Raw genomic sequence first — 22591 nt, forward strand, 5'->3', positions numbered from 1 at the left:
TCTAGAGTTTCACTCGCGTCACACGCCGGTTGTGAAGGGTCTTGTTTTTCTTTCTCCTGTCTCTGCTTTCCCCATGTCTTGTTGTTTTCCGTCTCACAAATACCCCGCTTGCAGTGCGTTGCTCTTTGCCTCCACCAAACACCAGCCATTTGCCTGCGAATCTACCTCAGGTGACAGGGGCTTTCAGCTTATTTACATTGCAACTGACACAACTGCCTAGGCCCATCTTCAGAACACAACTGTTCCTCTGGCGTGTCCGGTGTGGTGTACATACACCAATTCACTGTTAGTCATCTGAGCACTGTAGCCTGCATTTTACTTGTTGCCAACTGGACATTTCCAGAGAACCAGTATTTTGCTAAATAGGGCAGTAGCTTTCTGTCTGGGTAGGAACCCTCTGAATTACTTATTGTCCACTCTCTGGTTGGCAGGTAGCCTATCTCTATGGGTCACGGTTCAGATTTTAAGCTGGTGTCAGAGGAGGGTCTCTGTAAATGACCGTCTGTATGGTGTGAGGGTGAAGAAGGAAGCTTTAAAGTTCTGCCAAAGTTAGGCTAACCTTTCAGTCTTTCTGCACCGTCTTGCTGTTATTTACACGTGCTTGGAGTCAGAAGTGTCCTTGCTGCGTCCTTGGGGAGCTTTTTATGTATGCCAGCTGCACAGCATAACTCTCCTCTGCAGATTGCGTTGGACTGACTAATGACACCTTTCAGTGTGTATGAGTGTTGGGAATTAATTCAAAGTGTGGAAGAGGCTGGAAAGGTGCTGATTAATTCAAGCCTTTTCCAAAACTTCAAAGAAGCAATTGGACATCAACAATTTGCAGCCATGTTATTTAAAAGGTCTGTATTTTTGTCTTCACAGAAACAACTTGTAGAGCAAGGGATATTTTCTAAGGGACCTTTCAGCTTTAAAGTAGAACAGGACAAATTCACTTAGCACAAAATGTCATGTACCTAGTTTGCTTCACTTTGAAAGAGCAACTCTTTCAAATCCAGAGGCACTGCATACTAAACCACACTATGTGTTCTGACTCTCCCGTTGCACATTTTATCAGTACATTGGTTTGTAGAGGAAATCATGAATGGCTTAGAAACGTGTGGTTTTAGTGGCACTGGAGATCACATACAAACTGAGAGCAGGTAGGCTAAAGAGTGGGGGTGGCTAAAGTCCCCCTTCAATGGTAAAGTCTCATGGAAATGGAATGGTGTAAAGGCCCACTGTACATTATGTATAGATGTTTTACTATTTTAGCTCTAATTCTGTCTTTAGGTGGCAGAGTGGGTGTGTGCTAAGGATACCTGCAGCTTCTCTGGATTTATTAGGTGGGTAATCCGTTGCCCGGCGGGGTGTTCCTTGTGAGAACAGGATGTCACGGATGCCCCTGGTGCGTTTGTCTCCGCTCCCTCTCGAGCACTGCCCACGGGCCGGGACGGGGAGTGGCGGGATCTGGTTACACTTTAAGGACAAGACGCGGTTATAAGAGGAGGAAGGAGAGGAGCGGAGCGGACGAGGAGAGAGCGCGCTCAGAGAGGCGGAGCAGGGCGACTGGGCTCGGGTGACCGAGCTGATTGGCCGTGCAAGAGGGAGCGGATCCCGCGAGGGCAACAGCAATGCTCGCGGCGAGCAGAAGCGGGGCCCACGAGCCCCCGAGGCTTCGGAAGCACTCTGTGGCGTCTCTGGGCAGCAGCCGCGCTCAGCGGAACGCGCAGGAGAACAACCGCGATAACCGCAGTAACAGCATCGCCCAGCAGAGGGCGCGCAAGGCCATGCTCATCCGGGAGCTGGAAACCAGCTGGTACCTGAAGACCTGTGGACTGTCCCGGGAGGACACCACTGCCCACCAGACTGGCATGCCCTACCGGTGAGTGGACTGAAGAGAATTAGTGTCCTGGGGGCTGGGTGGGTATACATCAATGCTTGAACCAGGAAAAAACCTGCCATGTTTTTTTAATGGACAGTGGGTATAAAATTTACAGAAATCATTTTGAATGTGTAGGCAGTTATTTTTGTATGATACCAGGCGATAAAGGCCATTTCAAAAGAATGGAATTGCATGAAGCAGGTGTGTGGATGAGATAATAGCATTTTGAAGTAGGCTGGGAGGGCGGGTGTAGGTAGGTGCAGGCAAGCTGCTGCTTCTTCGAGTGTTTAGACCAACTTCTTTTTTTATGGAACTGGAAGGGGCAAAGGATTCGGCAGCTGACATCATCGTGGAATTTTTGTAATGTTTGTATGTCGTGGTTTCTGACCGTCCGGGTAATCCCGCTCTTAAACCCTGGTTCCCTGGCAGATGTCCCAGAGCCTCATGGTCCCAGCTGGGCAGTGACCAACAAAGCAAGGGCGTGGCCTTTAGTCAAGTCCATAAACTCTGCTTGCTACTGCGTTTTTATCATTTTAGGCCTTGGGCGTGACGCATCACATTAGGGGAGAATGCACTTTGGGGTGATTCACGGAAGGGGATAAACAAAAGATTAACGAGCAGCGCATGTTTATAGCCAAGTTAGCCATGTGTGGGTTCTCAGTTACATCCAAAAACCACTCCAGCATGTTAAAACAGGCATATGTGTGTCCACCTCTTGGTACTAGGCAGCGAGTTAGGCAAAAAATGCCAATAAATCAAAAGCAAATAAAAAGCACACATATAAATATGCCCTTAATGATGATTACATTGCAAAACAAAGCCCATGTCAGGATCATTGTAAAAATATATTTTTTTAAAACGAATTAAAAAGGATTGATTAACGCGTATGTATAACCATTACAGTATACACTGTGCAGTAGAAACTACCTGTATGGCATATTGTGCTTATGAGCTGTTCCCTAGCCAATGACCTCACTGCCTCTCCCATGTGGGTGTTCTTACCTTTGGCGCATTCACTGCATTTTTGCATATCTCAGGTATTTTAAATGGTCACCTCAACTGTATATTTGTTCTTAATTAGCAATATCAAATATTGAATTGAATTGGACTGTACCAATCTTATTTGAATGCTGTGCTGTTCTTAGTTTAATAATTTACTCTGATTCTGGTCTGCTTAGTTTTACACACAGCTTGGATTTCAGCCTGAACGTTTTTGTCCATCATCATGCGCCACAGATCAGTAAGGGCTAGATCTGTCCCAGCGGCATTTCAGCTCAGACACACAGGCTGTTCTGCTGTTTGTGGCATTAGCCAGATTTCCATAGGCAAAGCCCAGTGCTCTTTTAAATTAGACTCTACGTGTGTCCGAGACAGGACGTGTTCACGTTGCTGTCACGCTGTGACAATTACTTTTTCTATTAGTGTCTGTCTCCCTGGCATGGCACGTCCAGCACATGTGGGGGTGTGTTGTGACAGCGTTAAGCCTCCTTGGTGACAAACAAGCGGACACAGCGAGACCCCGCATGCAACACTGGCATGTAACTCCTAAAAAGGGTTCACACTCTCTATCTCGTGCTGAATTTCACAGACCATTTTATACTCTTGTTATGTATGCCAATCACTGCTTGCCATTCATAGCTATGATGGATATAATTCCTCCCCCCTTTTTCCTCATTGTTTTATCGTGCCCCCTCTCGCGCTGTCTCGTTCTCTCCCACTAAAGATAATGGGATTAGGCGTGTGAAATTTGACCTTGCGGGCTCTCCGGGCCTGAGCGTTCCGGGCGGTGCTGGAATTCTCACCTGCGTGGCTGCTGACAGGCAGGGCCAGATACACCCCCAGCCCCACCCCTCTCTGTCCCACCACACAGTCTGGTGCCCCTTGGCGATACGTTCCGTGGAGGACCTGGGGCCAGCGCATGATTCAATCTGATATTGAAACCTATCAAAGTTCAAAAACCCAGAACAGCTGTCTCAAACCAAGTCTTTCACAGTATGGAAACATTTAATCATGTGGTATTACCACAAAGCATTGTGACTTCTGGAAAGGGACTCTTCCTCTCCTTTGTCACTTATTAAGTCTCTGTCTGTCTTTGTGTACCTCTTCATCTGTTGTAACCTATAAATTGTGAAACTGGATGGAGGTTACCATTGAGAAAGGAGCTATAAGGAGTGGGTGGAAATTTGCCTGCCTCCAACAACTACAAAAAAAAGCCAGAAATGATTGTTGTTGTTTGAAGGTGTGGAGAAGAGGTGCAGCAGTCGAAACAGCGCGTGTCCGTGTTGTGTGTCCCAGTGCTGTCACCCTGTGGGGAATGTGAACCCCTACTCCCTCTGTTCGCCCCGTCCCTGCCGTAACATCCTTTCGTCAGCGTCAGTCCCCAAAACGCGTTCAGCCGCTCCGGGGGCTTGCTCTTCATTTCATTTCGCCCCCGTGTGCTCTGAGCCGTCGGGTCCTCGGTGTAAAAATAAAGTATTGCTCTGCCAAAGCACGCATAGGAATGCAAGGGCAGCATTGCACTGGTGCTCTCCAATTAATTTCCAGTGTAGGCCTGAAATGAAATAAGAGGAAGATGCATCGAACCTCTTTCTCTGCCAAGCGCACTGGTGATTTGCTAATGGAACTAAGTCCTTACTACATTGGCAGGGGCTGCAGCTGTCAGTCAGGGGACGAGTGCATCTGCTTTGCAGTGCAGTCTGTTCCAGCAGAAGCAGCTGCCAAGCTCAAAATCACAGAGAAATGTACAGAGGGGAAAAGAGTGGGGAATAGAAAGAGAGAGGACAAGCTTCCAACGATACTTTTTTCTTACCAGAGTAGCTCTCTAGATATTTATATTTGCAAATGAAAAAGGCAAGGCTGATGATGATCATGACCTGGCTTTACTGAACTAAAATCAAATCCCATTGATGCTTTCGCATGTAACAGGCAGCTGTGTTGCCATACACTAGGGTGGTGTGGTTTCAATCCATTTTGCTGATTTTGGTAAGGGCCATGAAAGTGTGTTGTGAAAGGGGGAGCGCTGTCCTCTCTGTAGACTTGGACCTGTTTCGCTTGGCTGCTGTTCCCACTCTCTGCTGGTTATTGTAGTCAGGCTCCTAACCATAAATTGCTTGAAGTGGGTGGATCAAAAACTTGTCTGGAGCATTATGGGAAAGCCTGAAAGATCTCCCACTTGAGGCTGAATCTTTTAACAGCCCACTTTGCTGCCCATAAATGACATGCTACAAGAAAATGGGTTGTGATGGACAATTGTCCGTTTCATCTGTAATGTGCAATTACAGATGAAGTGAGGATGAAGGAAATTACGTTTGTGCTATTACCAGTTTAAATCAGGTGGATTTGATTCCACAATTAACATTCAAAAAGTTGAGAGGAATTAATCAGCCTAAAAGCTTTTCTTTTATGACACTTCTCTGAACACTTTGTAGTATTCCAACCCCTAATCAGAAAAAATGTTACTTTGCCAAACTAGCAGGGAGTCTCTCATTGCATTTTTAGTTTTTACTGCTGTTTAGAGACTGTTACAAATTGCGGCATTAATAATGTATCGTTTGTTTGTTTTTTTTAAAACGCAGGAAATTGAAGTGACCAGTGAGTGGCAATAAAGTACCTGAATAGGAATATCCTGGGGATTTTTGGTCGGTTGCCATGCAACCCTGGGTTGTGTCTTTGTTGATATCGGTAATACTCCTCATTTTCCATTCTTATTTCATTATTAAGTATTGTTTTTGTCACTAATCCTGCTGTTTGCCCCCTGTGTCCAAAGGCCCAGATCTCCTCCAGTGTTTTTTAATGTTTTGGTTTATAAGAAATAAACCAAAACATAAGAAATGGGACAAAAGATGATGAAAAATTATTTAAAACCAAAACTTAAAGCAAGGATGTTATTCCTCTAATTCATTTTGCTTTCACTAGAATTTATATGAAGTTTCCACCAGGTTTTTTAAATACACCATTAGTATGATGAATGAGTAAAATCCCTCCCTCCCAGAGTGACACTATGGCAAACTGTACTCCAGGGCTGCTGGCCACAGTCAGCACTGTCACTGTTCAGACTGTATACCACACTGAGGGGCCACAATAAAGTGTCAATGAGCCATCCAGCAGCCCTATAGCTGACATTTTATTTTTTCTGGATAGTTTTCGTTATTCACCCAAGGGCACAGTGGCTCTATCACACCCGGGCATGAACTCTACCTTCGGTCCCTGTCCACCCACGGTGCGGATGTTCCACTCCAGTTGCCTTCAGCAGGGCGGATTTGACTTGTTTTTCTGGGGGTGTTGAGTTGATTGACGTGTACAGCAGGAGAGCGTCGCACAGCTGGGAGGGAAATGGGAAAACGCACACGCTCCAAACAGTGCTGACTCCCCGTGGCCTTCACCACCAGGTCACAAACACAAACCTCTCACTGCTGTGGTGCCACATTGCAAGAATTTTGCACCATTGCTTAGCTGCTCCTCAACAAGAGCCTGCCTGGTCAGATCGCATTTCTCCTGCTATGGGAAATCAACATTTGCCATTACTCCACATGGGGTTTGTGATTTTTATCTATTCATTGAATGTCAGGCTGTCAATATCTGTGTATTCATTCAAGACCACCCAATAACCAACATTTGAAAAAGTAAAAATAGGACAGGTAATGGAAAAAATTTTTTTTTTTAATGTTGCACTTCTGATTTATAGCATTATTATTATTATTCAAACATCTCTATTATTACTATAATGTAGACATACAAGCAGGGTAGCAAGCTTTTCATTTTCACTCAGTATGAATGATTACTTGGTTATTATCTGATTTATTAATTTTGGGTTGACTCTCATGCTGGGCTGTTACGCCATGCAAAACAGAGTCAGAACAAGTATCAGGGGTTGCGATGGCTGCGAGATATCACCCATGTAGGTCAGCGTACTTCTTAAAATAACAGTTGTCTCCAGAGCCTTACAATCGTTGATCCAATTAGGCATGCAGTAAAAGATCATTATCTTTAATGGAAAATAATTGGCAAAGACAGAAAGGAGCGTGCAGGATCGGCTGTGTCCCCCGACACCTGCGTTGACTGGCGAGGGGAGCTTGAGCCCGTGTTGCCGCACGCAGTGGGGAATTCTAGTGTTGATTGGCGCCTCCACTTCCACGTGCACATTCCTCGTCATGACTCATGGATTGAAATATTTTGGTACTATGTGGTCACACTTGTAGGGGGAGGGACTAGGCAAATCATGTAGGTTCTAATGTATCCTACACAATGTGCAAAATAACCCCACAAAAAAAATGATGTCTTTAGCTTCTAATTTATAAATATGGTAGGGTAGTTTGAAAACACAAAGGACAGGATTTTTAAAAATGTGTCTATGAATAAATGGTGTTAGACATTTGAGACCATGACCATTCAGTCATTTTCATCAAAGTTGTGCACATATGATAATAACAATCTCATTCATCTTCGCAAGTGTCCATCCAAGCAAGTATCTTATTGTGTCAGTAGTTTTTTCTAGCTTTGGCCAAGTTAACCAGAAATATTCCCTCGTTTGATTATTCAAACTGGTCCAATGATTAGATCCCTAGGGTAAAAACTAGTTTTGTTTGCCATTTATCTTTGTCAATCATTTAAAAATACATCATTTGAAAATGGCAGTGTTGCATTAACCTGTCGGCATCTATGTTGATGTTCAGGGTCTCCAGATCTTGAGAACAATAGACACAGCTGCCAGCTGCCATTCCCATGTATTCTACCCCTGTGCCCTGTCCTTCATGTGGTCTCCAGTGTGTAAGCTTTGCGAGTGTGTGTTTCTGTGTTTTTGTGCATGTTTAATTTTGCTGCTGCGTGTATTTCTCCTTGCCTGCCAGACTGCATATACACACACACACACGTGTGTGTGCGCCAACATGTGTCTCATTCTTGGCCCGTTTCCATGGAATGTCGGAATGGAGGGGCAAACGGGGAGCAGTCTGCAGAGGTGCCCCAGAATGATGCATGAGCCTGCTGTAAACTCTGGATGTGGGAAAGTGGCATTCCCCTTTGTTCCCACCATCCCCAGGACAACACATAGCGTCACAATCAGACTTTGAGTGACGTCATGATGGCAAAGGTCAACAAAAACCCGGCCCTGGTCCATGTGTGTCGGCAGTGTTTGGCACAAGCAGGAGGCAGGAAAGAGAGAAAGAGCAAGGGGAGAAAGAGGTGGAGCGAGAGAGAGAATGAGAGAGAGAGAGAGCGAGAGAGAGAGAGAGTGAGTGAGGGGGAGAGAGAGAGCTAGAGAGCGAGGGAAAATGTCCCAGATTCCCATGGTATTTATTAGACATTGAAACAAAGTTAATCTGATAAGCAATGTGCACCGGGAACTGTGATGGAAAAGGAGCCATTCTTCACACTGGAACATCACTTACAACTGCAGATTTTTGAACTCAACCTTTAAAACCCAGGGGTTATTGAAAAAAAAAAACTTCTTTGAGTTGGTTGGAGCGCTTTTTATTTATTTATTTATTTTGCGTAACCCCCGTGCGTGACCTGCGGAAACAAGATAACCCTGCTCCCATGCAGCTTGAGGGCTGAGACCCTGGCGGGATTCTGCGGATAGCCGGAGAGAAAAAGGGAGATGTACCTGTACAAAGCCCCGTGTTCCGATATCCCAAACCCCAAACAGAAAGGGGGTCAGAGGCTGGACAGAGCCTCCTCCAAGTACCGACGGCAGAGCTCCGGGGTCAAGGCGTACACCCCTATGATGTGCTGGGGAGGGCTGAAACCAACCGGCCCTCTGGAGCTGAAGCACCTGGAGGAGTTCCTCAACGTGCACACGCTCTCACTGCAGGACTCCACCAGGGCAAGGACTGGGATGGCATACAGGTACAGAGGGAGGGGGTCAACTTTGGAATTTGGCCTGTTATTGGTGTGTATGGGGGGGGGGGGGTTGGAGAGGCATGGTCAACTTTTTTTTTTTTAAGCATTCTAGTTTGAGTAGATTAGTTGTTTTACGTTGCCTGTGAGCTGTGAAGTTCTGTGCTTGGCTGTGTTAATTAGCGGGGAGCGGATTTGAAGTTGTGCTCTTCCAAATGTAAATAATTTAGCAAATTTGTTACCAGCATACCGTTTGCACCGGTTTTGTTACTTTTTGGTCACTTTTTGTTTTTGGTTCAACTTGCATAAATTTGTCAATTTCTAGCGGTTCATTTCATGGCTTTATAGATTGAATGAATCATTGGAATCTTTGTGAATATTGTGCAGATTATTGGCATCTGGTGTCAGTTTTTCCAGTGTTCATTTACATTAAGGTTAATGTTGTCGGAGGCTGCCAGTGGGGATGTCAGGGTTGGGGAGGGGGGGTAGCGAAATCTGTATGCTGCTGCTCATCTCCACGGAAACCTTATTGAACAGCTGTCGATCTGCTTTTCCAGCTCAGCATGACGTTCCCCATGCAGCTTCACCCCGAGGCAGCTCCTAACCGCAGCCTCTGTTCAGCGTTTCAGAATGTCAACAACCATCATGGGCAGGGTTAAAAGTGCCGTGCCGATGTCAGTGAGCAGCGGCAGGGAACAGGAGTTTAATCTCTGAACATTAATCTGAAAGTGAAGGAGAAACCATTCTATTTCCTTTACTCTTCTCTTTCCTTTACTCTGCCTCTTCCTCACTGGTGTTTTTGGACTTGGTCAGTGTGGAGTGTTGTTTTTGGAGCAGCAGCAGTGTAACCATGTGGCCATGTGACAGCCCCTCCCCTTTACAATTTACTGCCAGGATGAGCCGTGTACTCTATTTCTCCACCTCTTACCCCCGCATGGCTGGCACTCCTCCCTCTATTTCTGGTCTGGGCACCCAACATGGGCGGTCCTGTGGGTCATGGAGGTTCTTGTGCGCTGATGACATCACTGGATGTATTTTGTGTCCAGTGTACCACAGTAAAGAAAATGCTTTTGAAAGTGTGAAGCTTGTCTTTCAGCAGATGGATAAAGGATGTAGTGTGAAGCCATGGTGGCTATAGCATGTACTCTAGGTATATCACGGATGCATTTGTGACAGTATGCTAAAATGATAAAATACTCTGGCTGTGATGTGGAATGCTGAAAGACATGGAGGTCCTCTGGTCAAACCACTTTGCATGTACTGCAATATGCAGGCAAAGACCTGTGCTGCCCGGTGAATGAAAGCCCCATGCATTTTGTGAAGGTCAGCACATCATGTGACTTTAAGCTTAGCCAGTTGTCATAAATCATGTGACCCACAGGCTGGTAAATAAAATGACCTCATCCTACTGCTTGAGAGCATACTTGCAGGCAGGAAGATTCCACTCCCAGCCTTCCAGGGTCAAAAGGCTCATGTTTGGTGTTGCAAAACCTCTTGTGATAGGTACTTTTTCAGATGCAAATCCATTGCCACTGACTAGTCATTCCATCCTAATGAGGACTATTGAACAGCTCAAGTGATTTGAGCTGGAAATAAGAGATGAAAGATTCTACCATTTCCCCTGTTGGATGTCTAACTATCATGCCTTTTTAGGAAGTGTTGCACTTAGAGGCAAAGCATGTTCCCAGGAAAATCATGGGCCTCTTAGGATCCTAATCCAGATTTCTGTACAGTTCAAGTTATCACTAATAAAATGTATTTAAAGACACATTTCTGTCCAGTGGTTATATAAAAGCAAAGTTATGGAAATGTTAGAATTTTGGTTTAATATCTACAAATATAATTTTTTTTTGCATTTTTTAGATTGGCTCTGAAGATTATTTGACATTGATGAAGTATTTCTGCTCGGTGAACACCCAGGCAAGACCATTCCTCAAATGACCGATTTGGTCTTCATTCATTATTTTGGTTTACTGTATTCTGTTCTCATAGAAAATAGCACATTAAGATTCTAATGTTATCTTTATTTTTTATCTATGTACTGACATCATGCAGAACACATAACATTCATGTTATTCATATTATTGTTTTAGTGTTTTATTGTTTGCTCCTTTTAGCTGTGAATGTCACTGAACTCAGCTTATAGGGAGAAAGGTATTTTTGTGATGTAAAACCCCGCCAGAGCCCATTTCTGGAGGTCAGACAATTCATGCATCTCATTACACAGATGGCACAGACTAGTTCTAAATGCAAACATTGTGTTTAGTGGTAGCTCATTATATTACTGCTCAAATTAATGTATTTCTAATCTTTTAGTTATGATTAAAGAGGGCCGGTATGCTACTTTAGCATTATTATTTGAAATGATTGCTTTTTTCCCTGCTTTGTCCATTAAATTTGATTGCGCTTATTGTTGGACAGGGCAGTGTGTGTATATTTGTATTCATATCAGAACAATTGTATATTTGATGGAATACGTAGTTAAGGTGGGATGTCGGATTGGTGTGTGTCCATTTTGCAATTCATTCACATTTAGGTAAAGTATTGAACTAAAAAACACAAACAAGATAAATCACATTGCATTGAATTCATATCTCATCTATGGTTTTATCTGTTGCAATTGCAGTGATATAACCCATATCCATTTTACAGGAAAAGAGGGCTCAGGGACCAATGTATTGCTTATTTACATATTTACTCAGAAAAATACCCTGGACAGGAAAATGATGGGGCACCTTTCTGCCTGAGAAAGCATAGACATGGAAAGACGTGCATATGGGATTATAGCATGTGGAGTTTTCTTTATCACATTCCCATGTCAATGGAAAGATCCTCTTTCATTTGTTCCTTTGTCATACACTGGTCTCACTACCAAACTTTGTCTCCTACCACTAGATGGCTCTCTTCAGAACACCTCCCTTATGGAATTAAGCTTGTTTCTAACAAATACCAGTGGTGGAAAGACCAGGGGTGAGAAAGTAAAAGTCCTGTCATGTATTTCTTCCACCCATGAACTCAGCCAGCTGATTCCCTTAATAGTTCTACCTCCTGCCTGAGGAATTGTGCTAGTTAGCAAATCCAGGTGATTGTACTTTCTGAACCTGACTTTTCCACCTCTGTCAAACAGACAACCATGAACTGGCACAAAGCCTTCACAGATAGTTCAGAGAGCTTTTAGATCATATGCACTTTGAGGTAGGGACACCCTGAGCAATATAATTTCCAGTCACACTAAGCTGGCTGTGGGATTAATATGATTATATTGGGTCTGGGGGGGAGTGCTATTTTTAACCCAGACTTTTTCCTCATTGACCTTCTGTTCTGTGCTTTGCCCATTTGGTTTGTTTTGCTTCACCTGGGCTGAAAACCCTCCTTTATTTCGACTAATGCACACCCTGCTTTTTTCAGTAAATATGCACAAGGGTGTGAAATACAGTTTTGGAGTCATGATCGATTTTAAGTCAGGAAAAAAACAGATCTAATACAGACAACACCTACAGAGCAGAGGTCTACTCTAATAAAAGCCAGTAAGCTATGTCAGTGATTAGCTCTGGCTTTTGAAGAAAATCGAGAGTATCTGTGATTCATTTGAAACACACTTAGGAAAAAGAGAAGCTGAATTCACAGGCTGGTGTGAAGGCTGAATTCACAGGCTGGTGTGAAGGCTGAATTCACAGGCAGGTGTGAAGGATGAATTCACCGACTGGTGTGAAGGCTGAATTCACAGGCTGGTGTGAAGGCTGAATTCACCGACTGGTGTGACGGCTGGGTGTGAAAGAGCATCTCAATTGTTCATGACTCAGTTTTGACCTCGTGCTCTTCTGTCAGCTGATTCGTGACTCAGAAACCAGGGGATGGGCATTCCTGTATGGTGCTTTTGCGCATTGCTTTTTCCATTACCTGCCGCCTTATGCAACGCATGTGAACTGACGATGCGACACTGTTGAGCTTGCTCATCAGTCCGATTCACGTTTTCCAGTATCACTGCAGGCTAATGTGACGCATGCCATTGGAGTCGGTTTCCCTCCGCTGGCGATGCCTTGATCGCTTTAGCTGGGCTCATCTCAGTATGGGTGTCGCCATACACGCCATCAAATATGAATGAGCACAAATATCCAGGGTAGAAACCTCAGCGTGAACATTAACAGCCATTCTCCACTTTGAATGAGAGACGGGTGTGGCAAGCATTTGAAAGAGCGTGCAGAAAGCAATGATTTTTAAATATGTACAGCGCAGGCCAAAAGTAGAAGGCCACCACTAGTTTATTTATTTATTTTTTTACTTTAGGTAGAGAAGAATTCAGTTAATACATGCACATTTACTGAAAAACAAACCAAAGTGAAAACATTTTTTTTTGTTCAATTCTGCCCACAATAACACAAAAAGTAGATTTTAACTTAACAATAATCTTAAGCACGACTGTACATTTATTTCCAGAAACCTAACCTCGCTTTTTAAAAGAAACAGATTCTTTTTAAATCAGAGAAATCTCCTGAAATTATTAAACATAATCTCTAAATTGACAATGCTGAATTTGGAGAAGTTGTCTTATGATCAATCGCAATGCTGCTGAACATAAAAAATGGATGGGGCGCATATATTTTCCTTGAGAATGTGCAAAGGTTTTCCAGTGCCAAAGGGTACAGTACAGTACAAAGAAAACTTCTTTACCCAAAATGCACAGACGGATCCAGGTACAGTGTTTGGCCTGCGCTACATGTGCAGCCTGTAGACTGGCCCTGCTAATCTCGGAGACCTGGCTGCACATTAAGTGTAAATCCCCAGCAAACTGCCGCTAATGTTCCCCTGCGCCATGGCTAGGTAAATGCTAAGAGTGAGGCGTCAGCATGCCAACTGCCCATCATTTATTAATCCCGGAAAAATGATTAATATTTAACGTGGATCGGCAGGTGTCCCCTCTAAATACTTAATTGGCCTTGCAGGATTGAAAAAGGAATTGGCACGCAAGGTTTCATCACACCCTTCTGTCAAGTCCTTGGGGGTGACTGAGTGTTGATTAATGTTAGTCTCATAAACAAATTCATCTCCAATATCAACATTGTGGTGTAATTAACTGGCACAAAAGCTGATACTTCGATGTCAATGCATTTTCATCTTATGTTTCAGCTGCATCAACTTAAAGAAATCTAGTTTTAGCTCAATATGCTGTGCATATTGGTTTAATTGAAGCTCTGCAAACACCAGATCGATATTATCATGTATAACTATAATGTGAATCTCTCTTCATGTATAATTAAAAGGAAACATATGCTTTCAAAATTATTTGTCATTTGTTGGACTCATTCAGGCAGGCCCAGATTTAACTGAATGTTTTTCAAACTTCATCCTGGGCATGTTATAATGTTTTCAAAGCTCCTCGTGGAATGTGTGAAAGAATGAAAGAATTGCAGAGTATCCATTTCCCTGACTGATCTTGAACATGCCACCGGATATCTGAGAGCCAATACTACCCATAAAACCCCCAAGTATTATTTCTCTTCAATCATAGCCTGTTAGCTCCTCTTTTCATCTGAGTAAGGTGTGGATTTTGCATCAGTCCACTTACATTACTTACAGTCCACTTACTTTATTAATAATTCACCCAGTCATTTGGATAATATCACGCACCCCCCCTGGCCCACACACACGTATCAGGCTCACATCCAGGAATCCCCTACTTGATTAATTTGTTTTCGGAGTGATTCAAAAGCAACCTGTATTTTAGCACCGTGGCTGATGTAGCATAATTGGCAGGATTTACCGTCTCATTGACTGTGTAAGATTTGGATGTTGGTAGACCAGAAGGACTTAAGAGACCCAGAATGTGCAGAAAGACACTCTGGGTGTCAGGTTTTCGGGGGGATGGACCCAGATGCAGAGTGGAAAAAACTCGAGGCATCAAAAGGAAAATTTAAACAAAGACCTTTACTTCCAAAAATACAAATACAAACAAAAGGCCACGAGGGTATTTCACAAAAACTCAAAAATTCCTCAGAACAAACGAACAAGTAGAGAAACTTGGAAAACTCAAAAAGGCAGGGAACTCGAGAAACCTGAAATAACAGAGACACGCAATAAGGCAGACCACGAGCAGGGCAGAACACAGTCATGCAGAACACAGACAAGGAACCAGCACCCGAGTGAGGAAAACAAAGAACTTATATAGACACGAAGATAACAAGACACAGGTGCACTCAAAACACAATCAAACCAGAGAAAGAAGGGAAAACGAGACACGAACAAAAACAATGATTGAATAATTGAAAACAATATTACAATTAAACAACTGAAACACAAAACTGAAGTGCCGCCATCTGGCAGCCAAAAAAAGGAAAAACAGAAACAAAGGTAGAATCCTGACACAGGGTGGATCTGACTGAAGTATTTAAAATCTTAAAATGGATTAATAATTTGGACCGCAGTAGCTATTTCAAGCCAAGTTATGTCAGGAGCATAATGTGGAAATAAGTCAAAAGTAAATATCAACCTGGCTCTGGAATTTTCTCAGAGCGTATTGAATGCAGTAGCTTCCCAGGAACATATCATGGACTGAGAAATTCTGGCATCTTTCATGACAAAATATGATGAAGCATCACAGTATCACTTGAGACTACAGCTAAATGTTGAGAAAAAATTGAATGCTTTATTTATCAGTCTTTATATTACATGCATTCTTTAGTAGATGCTGTTATCCAGAGCAATGTGCACATTATATGTTTAACAGCCCATTTATACTGCTGGATATTTTACTGAAGCTATTCAGGTTATGTATGTTGCTCACTGGTACAACAACAGTACCCCAGCTGGGAATTGAAACCCACGACCTTTGAGTTACAAGCCAAGTTCCGTAACCATTCTACTACACTGCCTCCCCATTTGCTGCTTTACATACATACAACCCTAATACAGCCAAATAAAAGTATTAAGAATAAATCAAGATGCCCACAATTCATACCCTGTTAGCCTTTAAGAAGTTTAAAAATATAAACCTTCAGATTTAACAAGGTCTCTATAGTTTCTTCTCAAGTCTTGTGTTAAACAGTCATCCCATTTCAGTATATTAATCATCTCAATTAATCTTGAAAATTGCCACAAGTGAAGCTTGAATGCCTGCAGATTGACTCTGAGGTAAGTGCGCTGAGATGTTATCACTAGGGCCCTGGGTTCATTTTGAGGATGGTGCCATCTGGGTTATTCACCAGGTGTCCCTGCAGGGCCTCTGAGTTCCTCTGAGTTTGTTTTGTAATAAGCAATGAATAATTATGCAATTAGGCACTAATTATGAAGTGTTCATCAGCGCCAAGCAATAAAACGATGCCATTATTTGTAAGTGAAGAGGTGAAAAATGGACACATGAACAATCTTGAGACAGATTTTTGTCCATGGCAGAGTAGAACTATTGGTACATTGCATACTGACTAATTTATGTTGCAAATCTGGCAAGTTATCGTTAGACAACATGAAAATATTACAATAAAGAGACACATAAAGAAAAAGAGTTTGAGATAGGCAAACTCATTGTTCAACATGGAAAAAGCCTCATTGATTGTTCTAACTCTGAAGAATCAGAAGGTAAGAAATCTACAGTGAATTGGAACAGGTGAATAATGCATATCCAACTGGCACTGCAGCACAGACCCCACATGAAGAACAATGCATCAAATCAAAGTGAGAGGGAAAATATTGATGGCCAAAATCAATAAATGTGTGTCAACTACACAAACACATGAAGCATAAAGGACAAATCCCACTGGGCATATATTTGAATATGAAGACCACCCCTAAGCACATATTACCACTAACCAGAAAAATGTTAACCTGCATAAAACTTAGCACCTAGAAGCTTTGGATGTGATTGTTCTCTAATCACTGCAGGTGTTTTAGTCTTGTAACGAGACTTAAAATCCTATTTTGTCTCTGAATTACAAAGTATTAACTTGTTTTAAGTCTCTTTTTCCTTGACAAGTGATTTTTCAATTTTGTTACCTCATTGGCAAATCATGAATAGAGTAAAACTGACTAATCTCATTGGTAATCTTTTTGTGTATTAATAAAAAAAACGTAATAGAAATAAGATTGCAAGTCTAAATATCAGACCAAAATACTTGCTAAGACTGACTTTTTTGCCGTAGGAATTCAGTACATGCTTGGAGGCATGCATTTACTTGAAGGCTGAGAACAACAGCTGTGCTGTATTCTGTGATTGGTACATTGGGTTCAGGGAAGTGGGTTCTCTACTGCAGCTCTGCTGCATTTGAAGAAAAAAAACTGTCTTTCTCTATCTTGAGCTTGCCTTTCACATCCACTCTTCATCCTCCCTCTTTCACACTCTGTCTATTTTATCCTTTCTCTAGTCTCCCTTTACCCATCCTGGGCTCTTTCCAGCTTGCCTCTGCCGGCGGGGTTGTGAATTATTTATAAAGGTGTAGACAGAGCATATGAAGTGTATTTAAGAGGCATAATCATGTAGTCTGGCAATAAGTGAAGCAATCAACGTAAAGGACCCTGTGCTTAACCCCACTGCTCTGACCACTATTCCACACTGCTGCTTTAGCCGCTGCTCCACACTGCTGCTCTGACCACTGCTCCACAGTGCTGCTTTAACAACTGCTCCACACTGCTGCTCTGACCACTGCTCCACACTGCTACTTTAGCCGCTGCTCCACACTGCTGCTTTAGCCGCTGCTCCACACTACTGCTCTAATTATTAGAAGTTCACAACCCTCTCCTTTGCTTCCCGAGTAACAACTGATGGGAGATTTACCAGGTTTATTATGGCTTTACTTAGTAGTGACACTGGATGAATACACTCATGTGTATGCCCCATAAAGATTGTGTGTATGTGTGTATGTGTGTGGATGCTTAAATGAGCACGCAGAGACTGGGGGGATCAGGGTTATTATGTGAGAAGTGTGTTCTGAAAATGTCTGTCCTGCATATGCACAATCCTCCACACATTTCCTATCTGAGTTTAATGTCAAGGGGACTTCACAGATCTTAGTATTTACAGTATACGCTGACCATCCACAGCTGAACTCCCTGGAGGAGCAGAAAGCAGAGAGGTGTTCTCATTGTTATCCTCCCAACTCCCAACCTCTGACTCAGAGAACACCATTACAGCATGTAGTTAAAGATGATTCATAGCGAGCGTAGGGTGGTAACCACGGATGTATGGTCGTTGAATCCCACGCAGTGTGTCCTGTGTACCTTGAGTGGGCACCCGCCACAGCCCATCTGCAGGTGCAAATGTGAACTACTATGGAGCTCAGCGGGAGAGCCAGACACCAGCACGTTTGTGAGCAGCGCCTGATATGACCATTAGGGGGAGCCCAGCTGTTAATAATGTGGTGATGAATGGTCCCTTTGAGTGGCAGCATCTGTTCAGTCCCAGTGTAGGATGTTTCCTACAGCGTTTCCACCCATTTCTCTCTTAGTTTGAGGGAACCTGAGGTTCATGCCAGAGTTAAAAGGCCTGACATGTAGTGTAGGTAAATTATAGTGTGTGTGTGTGTGTGTGTGAGAGAGAGAGAGAGAGAGAGAGAGAGACAGAGAGAGTGTGTATCTGTGTATGTATGTGTGAACACAGGGCAGAGGGAGTCTGGTGGTACTCTGATGGACATGGTAACCACCCACTAGCATCAGGTTTGGGGTCCTGCTGAATTACAACAGCCCCTGTGGAACATCGGCCACTCAGCTCAGTGTTTGCCTTGGGGACCAATATTAGGGATATTGCCTTTAAAAGTGCTTGAAGTATTTATGTGTTGTGAGTCAAGCTGAATGCATGGCCATCAAGTCAGACTCACAAAGTGGACTGGCATTGAGGTGTAAATATGCAATACTTCCCTCTGGAGAGAGCTCTCTTTATCGGTGTCTTTTTATAAGCGTATCAATATTCTTATCTGGAGCTAGATTTATTATTTTTTGTGTCTGTAAATACAAATGGAGGAATTCTGCCAAATGTTTTTTCAGCTTTCTTTCCCCATTGGTCTTGATCTGTCTTTTAATTTCCGTTGTGAGCGCACACGGTGGATATAACTGTGATGGAGCATGTGTTGATATTGTTGTTATCATCAGCAGTTCCTTCAGTGCGATAGATTTATGTGTGTGCGCCGCTGGGCAATGCCGTGCGCGCATTATGAAGTAGACCCGGGTAATCTTTTTTCATTACAGTAACGTCAGGTGGGTCAGCTCTGAACACCACCTCCACTTCCTTGAACTCTGCAAACAATAGAAAGTTGTGCCAACCTGAAAAAGCATCACACACGAAACGGCGTTTCTTGTCCGGTTTAATTCGTGCTTCGTTGTCTCGGTTCAGGCGCTACTGGCTGCTTGCATTTGAGCACCGTGGTTGACTGTGAGCACAGCAGGCTGTTTGGGGCTGTATGTACCTGGTGCATTTGTTGTGGTTTTCACTCTTGCATACTTGAGTGTGTGTACAGTGAACTTTGCATGCAGTGACCCGTGGGGGTGGAGGCTGTGTCCTTGTGCAGTGTGAGATATTACGGACACACACACACACACACACACATGCGCATTCATATGTGCACACTTATACCGCACTAATGCACATATTCTCACACTTGCACATACACACACACACACACACGCACATACACACAAGTGCACACACACACACGCATACATTCATATGCTCACATTTTGACCACACATATGTGTACATTCTCACACACACATATACACACATACTCGCAAATGCACGAATACATATGAAAACAAAAAATGCCCTGCAGGAAGGCTCAGTGGTAAGTTGTTCTGGACACCAGTGGGTCTGTTCCCACTTTCAGTACATGCTCACATATGGCACACAGACACACTACAGTTAAGGACACAGCAGATACGTGTGACAGCCAGTGTTTACAGCTACAGGAGTCCTGCAGAGAGACACTCACTGCAAGGCTTCACTCAGCGGTATGCTGGAAGCTCTAAGTCAGGAACCCCGTGGAGGCGAGGCAGTAATTGGCCACTTAATTGAACCCTGGGATTCTCAAGTCCTGTATCATTTGGTGGTTGGGTGATTAACTGAACTACCTTCAGAAAAAAAAAACATTTAAACAAAAGCAGGTGAAAATGACTTTACACATAGTCATACTCGCTGGACAGGATGGTGTGTGTCTGCATGCGCGCGTGTGTGCGTGTGTGCGTGCATGCGTGCTCGTGTGCATCTGTGTATCCATGTGTGCATTTCATTTAATAGTCTCACTTCCTGTTATGATTGCACTCTAGGGCCAGGATTGGCCCCATTCACTCTAGAGATGGGATTGAATTTGGGGGAAAGGTGTAGAGCTGCTAAATGTTCCACTTTAGTCCTGTCCCGCTGAGGCAAAGGGTCACTCATGGCGGGGATGGGGGTCAAATAAGTAGGCTGAGCATGGATCGTACCCCAGCCCAAAGTGAAGAAAACGCGCTGCACTCTAATACACTGCACTCTGGGTTTGCAGAGTCCGGTGGGAGTGAACTGCAGTGAGAGGGAAGTGTTGTGTATGACATATTGGTTGTAGAGCTTGGCTCGCTACCATATGGTCGCAAGTTTGAATTACTGGAGGTATCTGAGCAGTGACCTGAATTATTTTCCACAGCTGTGCAAGTAGATATAATACCATTTTCCCTGGATGTGGGTGTCAGCTGTGCAAAATAGATAATGTGATTTAATATGAGCCTGCCAATGAGGCGGAGGAACCAGGAGAAATGCGCAGATAGGCTCTCTGTCACACCCGAGACATTTCAGACTGAAGACGCATGGTTGACATTTGCATTGTGACAGGATTTATTTCCTTCTTTGGATCAATAATGTCAATTTAGATTATATCTCTGATTTATAGTAAGTGGAGCAAGGAAAAACTAGTCTCTTCCTGACACTCTTGATCTTTCTGTCACATAGCAGCCATTAAACGGCTCAGTCAGATGAGACCCACCAAGGATGAAGATTCGTTGGTCCCAGGAGAGGATTCTGGGTAATAGCTGTTGGCTAACTGCTTTCAATCGCCCACCTGACAACCGACCCCAAGTGGGGGCATGACCTTTAGTTTGAATTGTCTGTGAAATGGTTAGCTGTTTCTCAAATTCATCTCATCCTGTAGAAGAAGAAAAAATCTACTCTCTCATCAAATCTTAGCTTCATCCATGACTGGGGGATGGTGGCAGGTGGGATTTTTACTGTAATGTGGTGTCTCTCCAGTGTCCACTTCAATTCCTTTTGAACTGCAGCTGTTGCTGTTCACACGGTATATCCTCAGCATTCATCAACAACATGGGAAATGCTGTATCTGGGTGCCTGAGCTCCTGTCCCTTTTGCCCTAAGTGCTGGATGTGAACCTTTCATTTGATAATTTTTAAATCTGTGTTATTATTGCTGCTGTCATTACTTTTCATTCAATCATTTTGGTTAAATATATTCTGTGCAATAACTGGGTGTCATAAAACAGTTCTTCTAGGTTGGTGTGCCATTTTCTCACTTAGCACCTGCCCCTATTTTACCAACTTGCATCCTATCCTCACATCCTTTCTTGCTTCCTTAGCTTCACTCAACAGAGGATGCAAGGAAAAGCCACAATGAAAGGATGTGAGGACAGATGAATTGAGGAAATGTGTTAGGCTTATGAAATGCCCTTGTTCAGTCAAGCATCAGTTTGAAGCCACATCAATTACAGACATGGCAGATGGGGAGAGGTGAATCCACAAATCAATTATTTACCCATCACGTGAAAAAGGATGCACTTTTACTTCCTTGCTCAAGCATCCTTCGGGAGTCTCCTAGCTCCTCGCTCCTAGTTTCTTCAAGAAGCATTTAATGGGTTGGAATGTGAAGATGCTGAACTTCGATCGATTTCCAGGTCAGGTCAGGACAAAGGAGACAAGGACGGATAAAATCAGCGATGGGAAAGAGCCCTATGGTTCACAGAGTGCTGACAGGCCAAGGGTAAATCTGATAAGGTCTCCCCCACTTTGAGACACACATCTGCATTTTCTCTGTACATGAAAATGTCCTTTTCACCAGAGTTCCATTTGTAAACAAAACCCTTCACTGCATAATGACTGCTTTTATCTCCAATAATGATATCCATTTTCCAGCATAACCAAAAATTAAAGAGGAATACTTGCCTGTGTGTGGGAGAGAGTGAGAGAGATGTGAAAAAGAGAGAGGGAGAGCAGAGCTCTGACCACCTCAAATGCTAAGCCACATTTCAAAACATATAATTACAGTTAGCCAGAGAATACAAACTGCAAAAGGATAAAAACTACACCACCTAATAGAGCATATATATGCACAAACACACACACACACACACACACACATTGTGTTTCACTATTTAAAGAAAAAGAGGCTAGAAACAAGCCCTTACCACAAATGTCAACAGAACAGTTTTAGAGGCTGAAATTAATTTTATTGAAACACAGACGTCAAACCTTTGTCTGAATAGTTTTAATAAATCTAAAACAATTGAGGGCTGGAGAATCCACTCAGCCTTCAGGCATGGAAGCCTTCATCAAATGTAATTAGAAAGTAATTGGAGCAAATAATTAGAGCGTGGATATAGCAATTAAGTAGAGCACAGGTGTTTCTGTTCAATTCAGTTAAACAGACATTATATACATGTCAAAAGAGCTGCAGCAAATCGGACGTAGCTGTGTTTGAATACAGTTTTATTGCGTTTGAGTAGGTTATTAAAAATAGTTTTTATTTTTTGACCTGCCTATTGCCTGGAAAATTTAAATGAATCATAGGTTTTTGCATATTAGACATCAGTGTGACTAAAGACGTATCTGGCTAAAGGTTACAACAGAAAGGAGAAGGCCATACTCTCTGATGAATAGCCGTGAGACACTCGGACTGTCTTCAGTGGCCTGCAGGGTACAGTGCCCGGTAGAGCCTGT

At 43.2% G+C, this 22591-nt stretch overlaps 1 protein-coding gene across 2 annotated transcripts in view; it reads left to right on the forward strand.

Moving 5' to 3' along the window:
* Window positions 1-1541: 1541 nt before the first annotated feature.
* Window positions 1542-22591, forward strand: part of kcnab1a (potassium voltage-gated channel subfamily A regulatory beta subunit 1a) — an 80201-nt gene continuing 59151 nt past the window's right edge. The window contains exon 1 of one of the 2 annotated variants that reach the window (XM_064301724.1): window positions 1542-1864. In XM_064301724.1, the coding sequence (XP_064157794.1) occupies window positions 1614-1864 (251 nt within the window). In that variant the 5' untranslated portion in view covers window positions 1542-1613. Of the gene's footprint in view, window positions 1865-7992; window positions 8708-22591 lie in introns of those variants that run through there. The other variant, XM_064301725.1, reaches the window with a different exon arrangement.

The sequence above is a fragment of the Anguilla rostrata genome, chromosome 12 (genome assembly GCF_018555375.3).
Source record: "Anguilla rostrata isolate EN2019 chromosome 12, ASM1855537v3, whole genome shotgun sequence".
Classification (NCBI taxonomy): Eukaryota; Metazoa; Chordata; class Actinopteri; order Anguilliformes; family Anguillidae; genus Anguilla; species Anguilla rostrata.